This window comes from Bos indicus x Bos taurus, chromosome 20, assembly GCF_003369695.1.
Source record: "Bos indicus x Bos taurus breed Angus x Brahman F1 hybrid chromosome 20, Bos_hybrid_MaternalHap_v2.0, whole genome shotgun sequence".
Taxonomy (NCBI): Eukaryota; Metazoa; Chordata; class Mammalia; order Artiodactyla; family Bovidae; genus Bos; species Bos indicus x Bos taurus.
This window is the reverse complement of record NC_040095.1, coordinates 12,325,821-12,339,894: the sequence shown is the minus strand read 5'-3', so window position 1 is coordinate 12,339,894 and position 14,074 is coordinate 12,325,821. Positions and strand designations below refer to the sequence as shown.

The following is a 14,074-nucleotide window of genomic DNA, read 5'->3' as shown; positions in this document are numbered from 1 at the left end:
AATTATGAGGAGGGGATTCTGGTCTCTGCAGAGGAAGCAAAATGACTGTTAACTCCCTCTCAGTGCTAGGACACATGGAGTGTGAGACAGTTTTGTAGAAAAACAAAACACTGTTTATTCTTTGAGCTGAAGTTTTAAAAGGACTGTCTTTTTGAAATTTGGTATCTAAACCCTCGTAAGACTTACAGTGAATGGAAGTAAAGAAAGACAGGCATGCTCTGCTTGGCCATCCCAGTCATTGCCAGCTACCTTCTCCAGACAGGAAAGGTTGCCATAGGAGTGAAATAGACATGCTCTGGGTCAAGGGCAGAGAAGTCACATGATCCACTAGCCTGCATAGAGCCACTCCAGCCCATTCTATTCGGATTGACTAAAAGCAGAATTAAGCTTTGGCATTTTGGACTTAACATCTTAAAACTTTAAGATGACTTTAAAGACTTTAAAAGACTAGGATGAAGTTCACCTGAATACTTTACAGAAGTACCCATTCCCTTCTCCAGGGAATCTTCCCAACCTAGGGATTGAATCACAGTCTCCTACATGGCAGGCAGATTCTTCACTGTCTTGAGTAACAGATGGAGAACCCCATGGACAGAGGGGCCTGGCAGGCTGCAGTCCATGGGGTGGCACAAAGTCAGACACATCTGAAAAAAATAAATAAATAAAATCAGAAATTTTCAAAACCTTGGTGCCTGTATCTCCCAGAAATGAGGTTCACTTCAGTGAAACGGAGCCACTGTCATGAGGAATAGTTTATCGGCACTGCTCTGGAAGATTCATCTTTAAAGTTGTCCCCCAGGTTCCTTTGGCTGTAATACTGCACTTTAACATATTAAACAAGAGAGCATGTAATTCAGGTATTAGTTATTTTGCTGCAAAAATCATTTTCTTAAATTCTGTGCTGTGTTTTTTTAACATCCATATTTTGTCTCCAAGAGCTCTAATGCTTCCCTGAAACTTCGAAGGAAGCCTCGGGAAAGTGATTTTGAAACGATTAAATTGATCAGCAATGGAGCCTATGGGTGAGTAATTCAAGAAAACTATTGTGTTTTAACATACCTAAGAAATATATTCTTCACATTGATCTTGTGCCAAATAGATATTGTTGTGGACTTTAGTTTTCAGATCACTGCTCCTTCATTAATGGGTGTAAGGTGAAGCCCAAATCATTTTTCACTGGATACTTCATCAGAAAATATTTCAAGTGACATGGGTGGGAATTATCGTAGAGGGTTGGAGAGAAAGACTTTAGAAAGCAAAAATTTCTAAAGGGAACATATTTTCACATGCCTCTTTGTGTGTAGATATATAGATACATATACACATCTGGCTGTATATTTATATATATATATTTGAATATATATAAATTCATTTATAGCATTTCTTCTTGAGAATTAGCCAATATTTCCTGCCTGACCAGCAGTCAGCATTGGAAGAGAAGTACTTAAATAAGAAGGCTGATTGAAAATATAAAGTAATAAAATTCTTTGTCTTTCTGTTACACCAGAATTTTTTTTTCAGTTGGCCTGTATGCTATAGTCTGATCGTATTAGTGGTGCCCCTTCCTTGACTCAGTTTTATAGACACAGAGTTTCTTTCTCATGGCATAAGGTCAATACTGACAAGATCCTTCTTGAGTTACTAATAATTTAGAAGGATAATTCATACACAAACTGTGTCCTGATCCACTTTAGACAGCCTAGAACTCTAGTTTAATTAAGTATGAATCCCAATTCCATCTGTAGGTAGAGGGCAATAAACCATCCCGTAGACATTTATTGCCATTTATCACACACACGAGCAGATGAGATAGAAACGATGTTTGTTATGCCACAAGGGATGTTTCTTCTTAGAATTTTTTTTCACCTCTAATATTTTCCACACCATTAACTTAGTGAAGAACTTAAATATTTGTGAGTCCTTTCTATGCTTCACTGATTTGTTTTCAGGATTATGTCAAATGGCATATTTCCTGGTGTGGCTTATAAATGCTTTCTGATGTTTTTGGGTTTTTTTTGCAATGTTTTATTTTTTTCAAGGACCTCACTGAAACTCTTCTGCCTGAGAAGATCGTTTTTAGCATGTGGTTGTGTGTGGGTTTTGTTTGTATATTGTTGGCTTTTAGTCCATTTTCGTTCTGGGGATCCTCTGAGGATTTCTTCTTTGATGAGAAAGAAGACTGAACTTTGATTTAAGGGATCTGTGGGTATGCGCACTGCTTGATTTTATTGGAAGTGAAATTCTGGCATAGGATTGTTGGTGAAGCACTTTTATAAAATTTGAGCAAATATCTTAGCTGTATATGGAGTTCTAATTGGTTGAGTAAACTCATTTGTAGTGCAATTAAACCACTGTATAGTAAATGAGGTATATCACACTTTGGGGAATGGTTGGGAATATACAAGAAGTTAAACAAGCTGTGAATCCGTAAACAGCCAGGACGCAGGCCAAGTCATTAATGGGCTTACAAGCTGCCTGCGGGAGCCTCTGCTGATCAGCCAAAACTTTTTTTTTTTCTCTTTTACTCTTCTCCAAGTTAATCTCTCGCTATGTTTCTAACAGATTTCCTCTAAGATTTAATTATTTTGAACTTAAAGTTTGAATCAAGCCACACCCATTGGCCCACCCGATCAGGATGCTATGGTGGGCTTCTGTGAACTGGCTGAACAGATGGATCCCTTGTGGGCCATGAATTGAAGCCTTTCAAGGCTCTCTTGGGCATCCTTGTAGCCGAATCCTTGCTCACATCAGTGACCTGTTCTTTGACTTTCAAAAACTGGTTATGCTGGAAACTAATCCTTTCCTTAGAGAGAGCTGTAACAGGTCAGGATTTTCTCAACATCCCTACTTAGTGACAGTTCATGGCATGAAGGGGGCTTCCCTGGTGGCTCAGAAGGTAAAGAGTCTGCCTGCAATGCAGGAGACCCGGGTTCGATCCCTAGGTCAGGAAGATCCTCTGGAGAAGAGAGTGGCTACCCATTCCAGTATTCCTGCCTGGAGAATCCGATGGACTGAGGAGCCTGGCAGGCTACGGTCAGAAAGAGTCAGACAGGACTGAGTGACTAGTGACTAACACTTTCACTTTCATATGGCATGAAGCCATTTTACCAATTTGATAAGCCCTGAATTTCCTTCTCTGTTGAGTAGGTTTCAGATCCCTGCCTGGAAGCTGAAACTTCCTTCAAGCCACGCTTAGCACTTTGTAGGAAGTGAACACCTCCTGTGTGCCAGGCATTGGACTAGTCTGTCTGTATACATCCTCTTCTCACAAGACCCTTTGATGTGGGGAAAGAGGCTTCCAGGCCTGGTCACACACTGCCTGCAAGCAGAGTTCTTGTCTCCCTTTATGTTTTGTTTATAACTTTTAGTCATCTCAATTGGGGTATAGAAGTCCTTCTTCCATTGAGTACCTCCACCTAGATTTTGTTTTTCTTTATTTATTTTTAAATATTTTTGACCACGAGGCTTGTGAGAGCCTAGTTTCTTGACCAGGAATCAAACCCAGGCCCTTGGCAGTAAGAGCATAAAGTCTTAATCACTGGACGGCTGGGAAATTCCCTCCACCAGGATTTTTAGATAACAATTTTGAGTGAAAGAATAAAACTAATCTAAAATTTTTTAAAGTAAGTAAACTGGATCTGAGAGGCACAGCTCTTCTCCACTTCACATTCCTTTCTTGCCTTGCTGCCCTTTCTTTTTTTCACCCGCAAAGGACAGTGTCATTTACCTGAGAGACCAGGTGTGCAAGCTGACAGATGCGCCCTCTTGATAGCCTTTCCTCTCAGCGTCTCGACGACACACGCACTCTCCTTCCCACGTGAGGCTCTGCCCACGGGGATTCGTGTATCAGGCTCTCAGATTCATGAGTAATTGTATATGCATGAGACATTCACACTCCCCATAGGACTGATTCATTCTGCTCTAGATCCTGCCTGCTTCCCATTCTGCTTCTCCCCGCCCCCACCTCAGTTCTGCTTGAGTGGAGTGATGCTTGGCTCAGCGGGTTGCCCCTCCCGACGCATCACCTCCCATCCTTGCCTCTTCCTGTTTCACAGAGGGGTCAGTATAGGAAAAGAGACACAGAGGCCTTTTCAAAGAAAGCAACCCTTGGGGACAGAAAGCGGAGAAATGGGAGCCAAATCAGTTCAGCCTAGTTTTATAACTAAACTTGGGCGGTTTGCAACTCTGCCTCGCAGTGTTAGATGTCTGTCTGTCCCACTGCTGTTTGTCTCTGTTTCTCTCTCTTTTTCAGCCTCTCCCTCCCTCTCTCTCTCTCCTCTCTCTCTCTCTGCTGACTTGAGTAAATTTTGAACACTGACTTACAGGAAGGGAGGAAAGGAGTATGTGAGAGAACACTTACTACTAAATGAACAAATTTCAGCATTAGAAATAATATTCCCAAAGCAGTACCGAAATGTAAGAACATAAACAAAACAAACCCAGCTGCAGGGGATTATAATTAAGTCTAAGTTGACTTTTGCAACTTGAACGAGATATGTTTGTCCTGAGGAAATGTTATCTCAGGCTACCTATAGGATTAATTTCAACTGAAATTAATTTCAATTAATTCCTGAGGATTACCTGATTGTTTTAAATAAAATAACAAGGGGAAGCAGAAAATCAAATCAAATTTTACGAACTGAAAATCTGAGGACAAAGATTGAAGGCCTTTATTAACACTGTACCTAGTATAAGTGCTGGTCAAATTGAGCCTGAGGCTTCTTTCTCTTTTGTTCTTTCATAAAGTCATGTGCAATCCTATTCTTTTTTCCTTCACTTCCTGTTGTCTTCACACATACTGAATTTTTTTGCAGTTATTTATGTAAGAAATGGTGGTGCTTGGTTGAAAATAAAAATGGCGACCTAGGGCATTCCCTGGCAGTCCAGTGGTTAGAGTTCATAGCAGAGGGTATGAGTTCAATCCCTGGTCAGGGAACTAAGATCCCACATGCCTTGTGGCATGGCCAAAAAAGAAAAGAAAGATGTAACAGGGAAAAAAATGGCAACCTACTGATAGTCTAAAAGTGAAATTCTCAATGTCATATGTCTGGAGATCCTAGCACTAAACCTACTTAATGTTAAACACTGAAAGAAGAGAGGAACCGAGCTATACTCCAGTTGAGTCTCAAGAATAGGCAAGTGCTTATATCAAGATACTGGCTTTCTCTTTTTAACATTTTCAGTTCTGAGACTCATTTTAAAAAGCAGATTTTGTATTTCAGAAATCCCTCTCATGACAATATCTGCCAATGCTTGTCTCATATCTAAGCCGAGGCCAAGTTCTTGTCTGTGCTCCCTTTGAGTATGTCTCTTCTACTATCAGCTTCTAATTAGGAGAAGCGCAAGTGTTTTTGAATCTTTTGTTCTACTCTATCCAATTAGTAATCGGAAAAAGGGGGGAATTGGTCAAAGCGTTTGATTCAGAAAGAATGAGTTAAGTTGGTTAATGAAAAAGTTAGTCAAAGTAGAAAATCGCCAAAAAATGATATGTACTTTAAACATTTTAATTTAACTTAGATATATGTAAATTGACCAGCCTTTTGATGTAAGACCTTTATAAGACAGCGAATATAAACCATAGTTAAATAGTCATTCTTTGGTATTCCCTCCCTTGGATACTAAAATCCACAGATGCTCAAGTCTCTTAAATAAAATGGCATCCTCTCATATAGTTTAAATCACCTGTAGACTGCTTATAATACCTAATACAATGTAGTGAAAGTCGCTCAGTTGTGTCTCTCTGCAACCCTATGGAACAGTCCATGGGATTCTCCAGGCCAGAATACTAGAGTGGGTTGCCATTCCCTTCTCCAGGGGATCTTCCCAACCCAGGGATCGAACCCAAGTCTCCCGCATTGCAGGCAGATTCTTTACCAGCTGAGCCACGAGGAAAGCCCAATACAATGTAAATGCTTTGTAAATTGTTGTCAGTGTGGCAAATTCAAGTTTTGCTTTATCGAGTTCTGGAATTTTTTTTAATGTTTTCAGTCCTCAGTTGGTTGAATCTAAGGATACACAGAAGACAGGGACATGTGGGGCTGACTGTATTATGTTGTTTGCTTCCCATCTTTAGCTTCTTTATAGGTGAAGCAAAAACTGAAATCAATCTGTGTCTAGATTTGTATTATTTTCTTAACATTTAGAATCTTTTCACTTTACTGAATCGATGGGAATTTAGTTACTCACATTTATCAGTACTTTCCCAAGTATTCCATTCAGTTTTCTTATAAACAAGGATGTTTTCTTTTTTCACACTCACTTTCCATCAGTTTAAATATTTGTTTAAATTAGTCAGTTATGGTATCAAGCCTAGTGAGGAGAACAGGTGTAGGAATAAACCCAGCTGGTGGAAGCCCAAGTGTCTGGGCATCCTGAAGAGGACACCAAGCCCACATAGAAAGCAGGGAGCACCCAGCTGGCCAGCCCCTATGCCAGGTTATTGTACAGTGGAAATAGGAACACCAGGTTATTCCTCCAGTTGGCTATGTGGAGTGTGGTTCAGACAGCTTGTGTGGTTTTGTGAGTCAAGGGAAAATATGGATATAATGAGAAGACAAAGACAAAGATGTACACATTTGATAGAAAGACGAATTCCTAGTTGAGTGCTTAAGAGGAAGATGTGAACCTTGGTTAAATTGAGATTGAATGTACTTAAGATTTACATCAGTGGATCACTCTGACATTTTGGTGCAGCAGGCATATAGGGTGTCCTGGTCCCCTTTGTGTTCATTTTTTCAGGGACAATGAAAATCACCAGTGGGAAATGAATCTCAGCTAACCCTTTGTTTGGGAAGCATCCTACTGGGTAGAGTTTACTGTGACTGGTAGCTCTTTAAGGTAAATTATTCCTTAGTTTATCACTGCGTTTGTTTCAGGACAGCCTCATATAACCTATTATACACTTCTGATGATGATGGCTCTTTAGGTACATTATTAAGTATTTGCACATTGCCTCACCTGAGTTCAGACCTGTTCTCCCTCAATAATGGGATAAATGAGTAACTTGTGAGAAAAGGAGCCTGTCCAAGACAGTTTCCTTATTGCTCATTATTTCCAGCTGGGGTTTGAAAGATCTTCCTCCTGATTACTTCTTTTCTGTACATCATTTGAAGCTCCACGGAGTCCATTGTCTTTTCCCGGACAGAACTGGTGGTGAGGCTTCTGGCAGAAATTCAATGCAACCTGCTCATTTTAGGGTAAAGTTGCTGGGCACCTCACCTGTGGGTCAGATGCACCAGAAATGCCATGTACTCTGGACCCCTTTTCAGTTGAGAAATGCATTTCCTGTTGAAACAGGCATAGGTGTAACTCATGCTGAGCTCTGTAGTGAAGGAATATGCTTCTCTTTGTAGCAGGGTGGGCGGCCCCCTATGACCTATTACACACTTCATATTTATCTAGAAATTTATGTGTGTATGCTAAGTCACTTCAGTCATGTCGAATTCTTTGCAGCCCTATGGATTGTAGCCCTCCAGGCTCCTCTGTCCATGGGATTCTCCAGACAAGAATACTGCAGTGGGTTGCCATGCCCTTCCCAAGGGATCTTCCCAGCCCAAAGATCGAACCGGCATCTCTTCTGTCTCCTGCATTGGCAAGCGGGTTCTTTACCATTAGCACCACCTAAGAAGCCCTGTAAAAGCTAATGTGAAGTAAATTACTTTCAAGTTGGAAGTCAGCTACATTAAGAAGCAATAATCTATGGTCTCTTTTTGTAGATCTCATGTGTATCATATAGAAAATTATTGCTTTAGTCAGTTGTGAAAAAATGCCTAATAGATATCTAATGCTAGAAAGGCTTTAGCTCAGAATATGTATGTACTTTTTTGGTTGTTTTCCTGTTCTAACTTATATTTTGGATTTCATTCTATTTATGAAAAAACTGAAAACAGCAGCTAGCTATTGGAAAATAGCTCACTCTGGAGACTGTCCATATCCTTCAGCAGTGAAATGAATTTGATGTCTTACGTGTGACCTGTAACCTTATTGAAAGGATAAAAAAAAAAAATCAATCTAGCCAAAGGACTTTGACCTGAAATTGAATGTTGATAGTTGCCAGCATAGCTAATGTGGGCTGAATCCCAGCTGTCATGTGAACTTAAAAAAAAAAAAGTGGGTGATCACATCCACCTACATGGCTTACTGTACCCAGAAACCTCTCCTCTTCCTTTGAACCCCAACTCCTTGTGATCCTTTTCAGGGCAGTCTATTTCGTTCGGCATAAGGAATCCCGGCAGAGGTTTGCCATGAAGAAGATTAACAAACAGAACCTCATCCTCCGAAACCAGATCCAGCAGGCCTTTGTGGAACGGGATATCCTGACTTTTGCAGAAAACCCTTTTGTCGTCAGCATGTACTGCTCCTTTGAGACCAGGCGCCACTTGTGCATGGTCATGGAGTATGTGGAAGGTGAGTCAGCTCTGACACCACGACCATGGCGCTGATGCCCAAGGCCACTGTCTTTGTGTGGCTGATGTTTTCGGTCCCTGTGCTTCACAATGGTTGTATCCGCAGAGGAACTGAGGCTGGGCACTGAGATGGCTGTATTCCCAGTCATTACCTTCTGATAATTGCCTATCAAGTGCCAGCTCTATTATAACAAAGGGAAAATTAGTGCCATTTGAAAAACAGGTTGTTTTCCTTTTTAAACTGCCTTTCATCCTGAGTACCTCCTCTCAATTGGTCATTAAAGTTAGAATATAGGTGATGGGATTTTTCCTACTTATTTTTATCGTGTATCATAAAATCATTCATTACAGTGGATCTTCTTAAGGAATGTATTAAAATATGTCCTTTTCAGTCTATGGTATGAAATTAAAAGTGAGTTAGAAGAAAGATACATTCAAGAAAATCTAACTTCTAAAAAAAGTACAAATCAACTTATTTTCAAAAGCGAAATATGCTCACAGACATAGGAAACAAATTTCTGGTTTTCAAAGTGGAAAGGGGAGGGGGAATAAATTAGTACTATGGAGTTAACAGATATACACCACTATATATAAAATAGATAACAAGGATTTAGTGTATAGCACATGGAACTGTATTCAATATCTTTTAATAACCTATCAATGGAAAGAATCAGAAGCTGGACACCTGAAACTAACAACATTATAAATCAACTACAGTTTAATTTTAAAAAGCTTGTTTTTCTTTTGGAAGCTCGTGGTCTGTCTTTTAAATGCTCAAGTAATGTTATTTCCATCAATTTTACATGAAATGTTTGGTGTTTCAGTAGCCATGACTTATTAACATAAATAAAACTGTAAAATGAATAGGTAAGCAAGGGCAAAACAGTTTTCAAAGCATCTGATTTAAGCCCTTGTAATTATTTGAACAGAATCCCAAAACTTTACAATTTGAAGAAACATTAAGTAGCATTTTCATTTTGCAGATGAATGAACTGAAACCCAAGTTTCACTAGATATTTAGTAGTAGATACAAGACAAAAACATAACTTGCATGATTTCTACCCAGTGTTCTTTTCACCACACCAGTACTTTAACTTTTGCTGTGGTTATTTTAACAACAATCATTAATGTTTATCACATGTTTAATATGTGTTGCAGCATCCTGAATTCTTTACCTAGATTACTTCATTTAATCCTCACAATAAAAGGGATGACGTTATTCATATCCTGACATAACAGACAAAAGGACCAAGACCAGTTTGCCCAAGATATCCCCACCTGTAAGAATCAAAGCTGGAATTTGAACTCAGGCAGCCTGATTCCAGAATCCATGTTTTTAAATGGTTTATTATATATTTTTAATTAATTTATTTATTTTAATTGGAGGCTAATTACTTTACAATATTATAGTGGTTTTTGCCGTACATTGACATGCATCAGCCATGGGTTTTATTATATTTTAAATTGTCACACTGTCCCTAAAACACAGCACTAGTTCTTCAACTTTTTGTTTCACTTCAGGTCAAATCTGCTCCCTCATGAGCAGTGCTTCTTAAATAGAAGTCTGTATTTTCTTCACAGCACATCTTAAGTAGAAACATAATTACCTAACACAGTCTCCACTTATGAGCATGATGGACTTGGTGGCCATTCTGTTTTGAAATTCTGCAGTCTAAACTGGTGGTCTTTAATCCCAGCTGATACAGTACTTGCTAAGTCTTTTTCTTGTGTTTTATAGGGGGTGACTGTGCCACGTTAATGAAGAACATGGGTCCTCTCCCCGTAGATATGGCCAGGATGTACTTTGCTGAGACGGTCCTGGCCTTGGAATATCTACATAATTATGGAATTGTACATAGGGATTTGAAACCAGACAAGTATGTACACTGATGCAATATGTCTATTTTTCACATAATACAAATTTTTGTCTTTAAAAAATTTTAGCGCTGCTTTGCACATTTTAAAATTCTCCCATAATGTTCCCCAAAGTTATTTTTAGCAGCATTTATAATTTTTGTATATTCTTTTTAAAGGCTGTGATGTTTATAATGATAGCTTGTAAGAAACAAACAGAAGAGTGTAAAGCCAGGGCTAATTTATATTTTTACATTTTTTATTATGTAAATAATAGGTACATAGAATGCCATGAGTTGTTTTCTGGATAGTTTCTGCATTTAGAATCATATTTAGATAATTCTTTTCTCCTCCAAGATGATATCCTTGTAGAATCTATTCTGTTTTATTCATAATTTATTATTTATTATTTAATTTTTAATCTATGTGGAGTTCATTTTGAGATACGGATTTGAGATACAGATACACTGTTTTCCCACCAAAGTCTAGGTATTCTTGACACCATTTATTAAATGTTTCATGCTTTCTCCACTAATTTGAGATACCTCTAGAAGTATTTTTTCAGGATGCTGAAAACTTTATGATAAAATTAACTCATGCTCATTTCAGAAGATTTGGGAAGTACAAAAAAAACAATTCATTCAGAAAATTACCAAACACAACTATTAGAATTTCAGCATATATCCTTCTGCTAGCTTTATTTTTTTAGACTCCTCCTTTAATTTTTTAAATTATTACAATTTCCTATGCTACTTAAAATGAAAACAAATTCATAAAGCTTTCAAATGTGCATTCTTCACATGTGTAAGAGATGTAGGTCATGTCCTTAGTGAGTAGAAACTTAAGTTTGAGCCAGAAGTTAAAATCTGAAACAATACTACATTTTTCTTCCAAGTTCTCTATCTCATTTGACTCACAGATTGGTAGCTTATCTTAGTCGCTGACGTGTAACATAGGATTATCGGTAGCCCTTTCTCAGCTATTTTTGTATTCTGAAAATACAAAGATGTCAGAGTTCCATACTTGAATTTTTCTGAGTTGCAAGTTGTAAGTGATGCTGTATGCAGATGCTCCAAGGAAGACGCGCGGGTCCCGACCTCCAGCCCTCCAGTGTGGATTACACTCAGCTGCCAGATACATAGTAATATATTTAACATCTTTGTGTGACTTCATCTCTTTGCAGGCTGGATTTTATAATGAGATTGATACCTATATACTACATAGTCTTAAAAACTGTCAGTGGAAGGGAGAAAAGTAAAAACCAAAAACTGAGCTTCAAAGGAGTATTGTCATGTATGTTCTTCTGCTTCACAGTTTGCTGGTCACCTCTATGGGGCACATAAAGCTGACCGATTTTGGATTATCCAAGGTGGGACTCATGAGCATGACTACCAATCTTTATGAGGGTCATATTGAGAAGGATGCCCGAGAGTTCCTGGACAAGCAGGTAAGGTTGCACGCTGCTCAGTTCTAGTAAGTGTTAGACCTGTGGTCGGGTCTGACTCTTTGCAACCCCGTGGACTATAGCCCACCAGGCTTCTCTGTCCATGGAATTTTCCAGGCAGGAATACTGGAGTGGGTTATCATTTCTAATACAAAGTACAGGATTGCCAATGAGATTCAGAACCAAAACTTGACTCGGCTGTCTTCATATTAGCGCTGGGGCTTTAGATGTCTTGATAAGCCTCACATTTAATAAAGTGCAAATTGCTCCCATTTTTCTCCCAGGACCTCTTTGAACTATAGGTCCCTCCACATTCCTCCCCTAGCATTATGCTCTATTAGTAAGACGAATGATGTAATTGCTCACAAGTGAGAGTGTGAGAGAGACAAATGGAAAACTGTTTTTGTAAGGAATTCGGGAGTCTCAGTAGAGTCCTCATGAAACTCATGATGCGTCGTACAATCACGGGTGCTAAGCTCTGAGCCATGGACCATTTCTCTTTAAGCACGCCTCATTACCATGTGCCCACAATCTGTTCACTGTACAGTTACTTAAGGTGAACATGTCTCAACCATCAGGCTTTTATGAAGTAACCAGGATGTGAATATATTTCAGTTGTATAAATACTAAAACTCTCTGAGAGTGACAGATGAAAAAAAATGCAATATTATTTTAAATTTCAGGGATTACAAATGTTTTTGCAAAGTAAGTAAAGCTATTCAAATTTGAAATTAGATGTTACACACAGTTTTCTGTTAAAGCAGCATTTTAAGCTTTGCTTTTGTTTGGCATTTAAGTAATTCACTGCCTTTGGTATGATAGACAATGATTTAGAATCACTGGTCTTAAGTTCTTTGTCCATGTGGTCGAGCAGGTGCACTCTAGGCAAAATAATTGATATTGAGCCATCTTGCTCATTTTAATTTGTGTCTAATATTCCAATTATTCTAATATTGCAATCATCTTTCAGGTCTGTGGCACACCTGAATACATTGCACCAGAAGTGATTCTGAGGCAGGGCTACGGGAAGCCAGTGGACTGGTGGGCCATGGGGATTATCCTCTATGAATTTCTGGTTGGATGCGTGCCATTCTTTGGGGACACTCCAGAAGAGCTATTTGGACAAGTCATCAGTGGTAAATATTGTCAGGAGTTATCCCTAGGCTCCCGTTGGGAAGCAGCTTTTTAATATAATTCTGGGGAGTATTACTGTTTTCACTACTAAAATGTTAACCTTTATCAAATGGTTTAGCCAACAAATTAAAAGAACTCACTCATCATAGCATGAAACTGACTTTCACAATCTCAGCGGAGCCATTTGTGTTGGAAATTGATCTGAACAAGTTTTGTTAACGTGGAATTTAGTACTAGCAATGTAACTGATTTTTATGGCGTGCTTTATCTGCAAAAGAAATTGGTGTGGGATTTGCAAATGATTTCACTGCTGTCCAGTCTTCCTTTCCATAATAGGAAAGTTGCACCAGGGAAGAAAAGGTTAATGTGGGTAACATTTGCATAAATGCGGAAAATGGCTATTGGCACAGTGAAGAAATTAGCAAAAATGTAATAAACCCTAAAACAAATGTCTACCAAATAATAAATAATGAGAATGGGGAGGAAGCAAATTTAATCCACAGATTGTTAATGATTTCATTGGTGGTTGTTTATGGTGTAATGTTATTTCTTAACAGCTGTTCATCTTTCATTTAAATTCAATAACCTTTAGATCTTAACCTGAAAGCTGACCCTAACTATTGTTACGTGGCTTGTGGCAAAACTAAATGATAATTAAATAGGCCTATTACTACCCTACCTGCTGTTTTTATAAATTTTCCTGAAGCAGAGATCAGAAAGGCCTCTCTCCCTCTGAGTTTGTTAGTCATCACTCACATCTTCACCCACTCTTGTCCCTTCTGGACTGTACTTAGAAGCCCCAACGGTGGAAATAGGGGGATAATTCCTTTTGGTATAAGGAGCCTTTTAATCACAGCATTATTTTCTGTCACTGACTTTGCAAGCCAGGCATCTTTGTAAACTTGAACAAAGTAGATTTGTGAGTTGCCTGCAGTGTATAACCCTTTTATACAATATCTGGGCTCTTTATGGATTTATAACTAGACTGTCTTCTGATATACCAAGGCCTGAGTGGCAAGAGGAATCAACTGTTTAATTAACACAAGCAGCAAATGCTGGCTTTGTTTTCTCAATGCCTTGCGGCTCAGATGCATATTCATGTTTTATTTTCCAAATCAGATTTAAACTGCAGCAGAGGAAGCTAGAGGCAGGCACACACAGAAATAACTCATGTTTTTATTGCATTTCCATACACACAAGCATGCACACCTATCTTCAGGCCAACTCCTTGAGAATG

At 38.8% G+C, this 14,074-nt stretch overlaps 1 protein-coding gene across 11 annotated transcripts in view; it reads left to right on the top strand.

The window, feature by feature from the left end:
• MAST4 (microtubule associated serine/threonine kinase family member 4) overlaps positions 1 to 14,074 on the top strand; it is a 619,741-nt gene that overhangs the window by 565,397 nt on the left and 40,270 nt on the right. For all 11 annotated transcript variants that reach the window (XM_027519962.1, XM_027519961.1, XM_027519964.1 and 8 more), the window contains 5 exons: positions 937 to 1,022; positions 8,198 to 8,406; positions 10,144 to 10,282; positions 11,574 to 11,706; positions 12,674 to 12,839. In XM_027519962.1, coding sequence (XP_027375763.1) covers positions 937 to 1,022; positions 8,198 to 8,406; positions 10,144 to 10,282; positions 11,574 to 11,706; positions 12,674 to 12,839 — 733 coding nt within the window. The remainder of the gene's footprint in view (positions 1 to 936; positions 1,023 to 8,197; positions 8,407 to 10,143; positions 10,283 to 11,573; positions 11,707 to 12,673; positions 12,840 to 14,074) is intronic.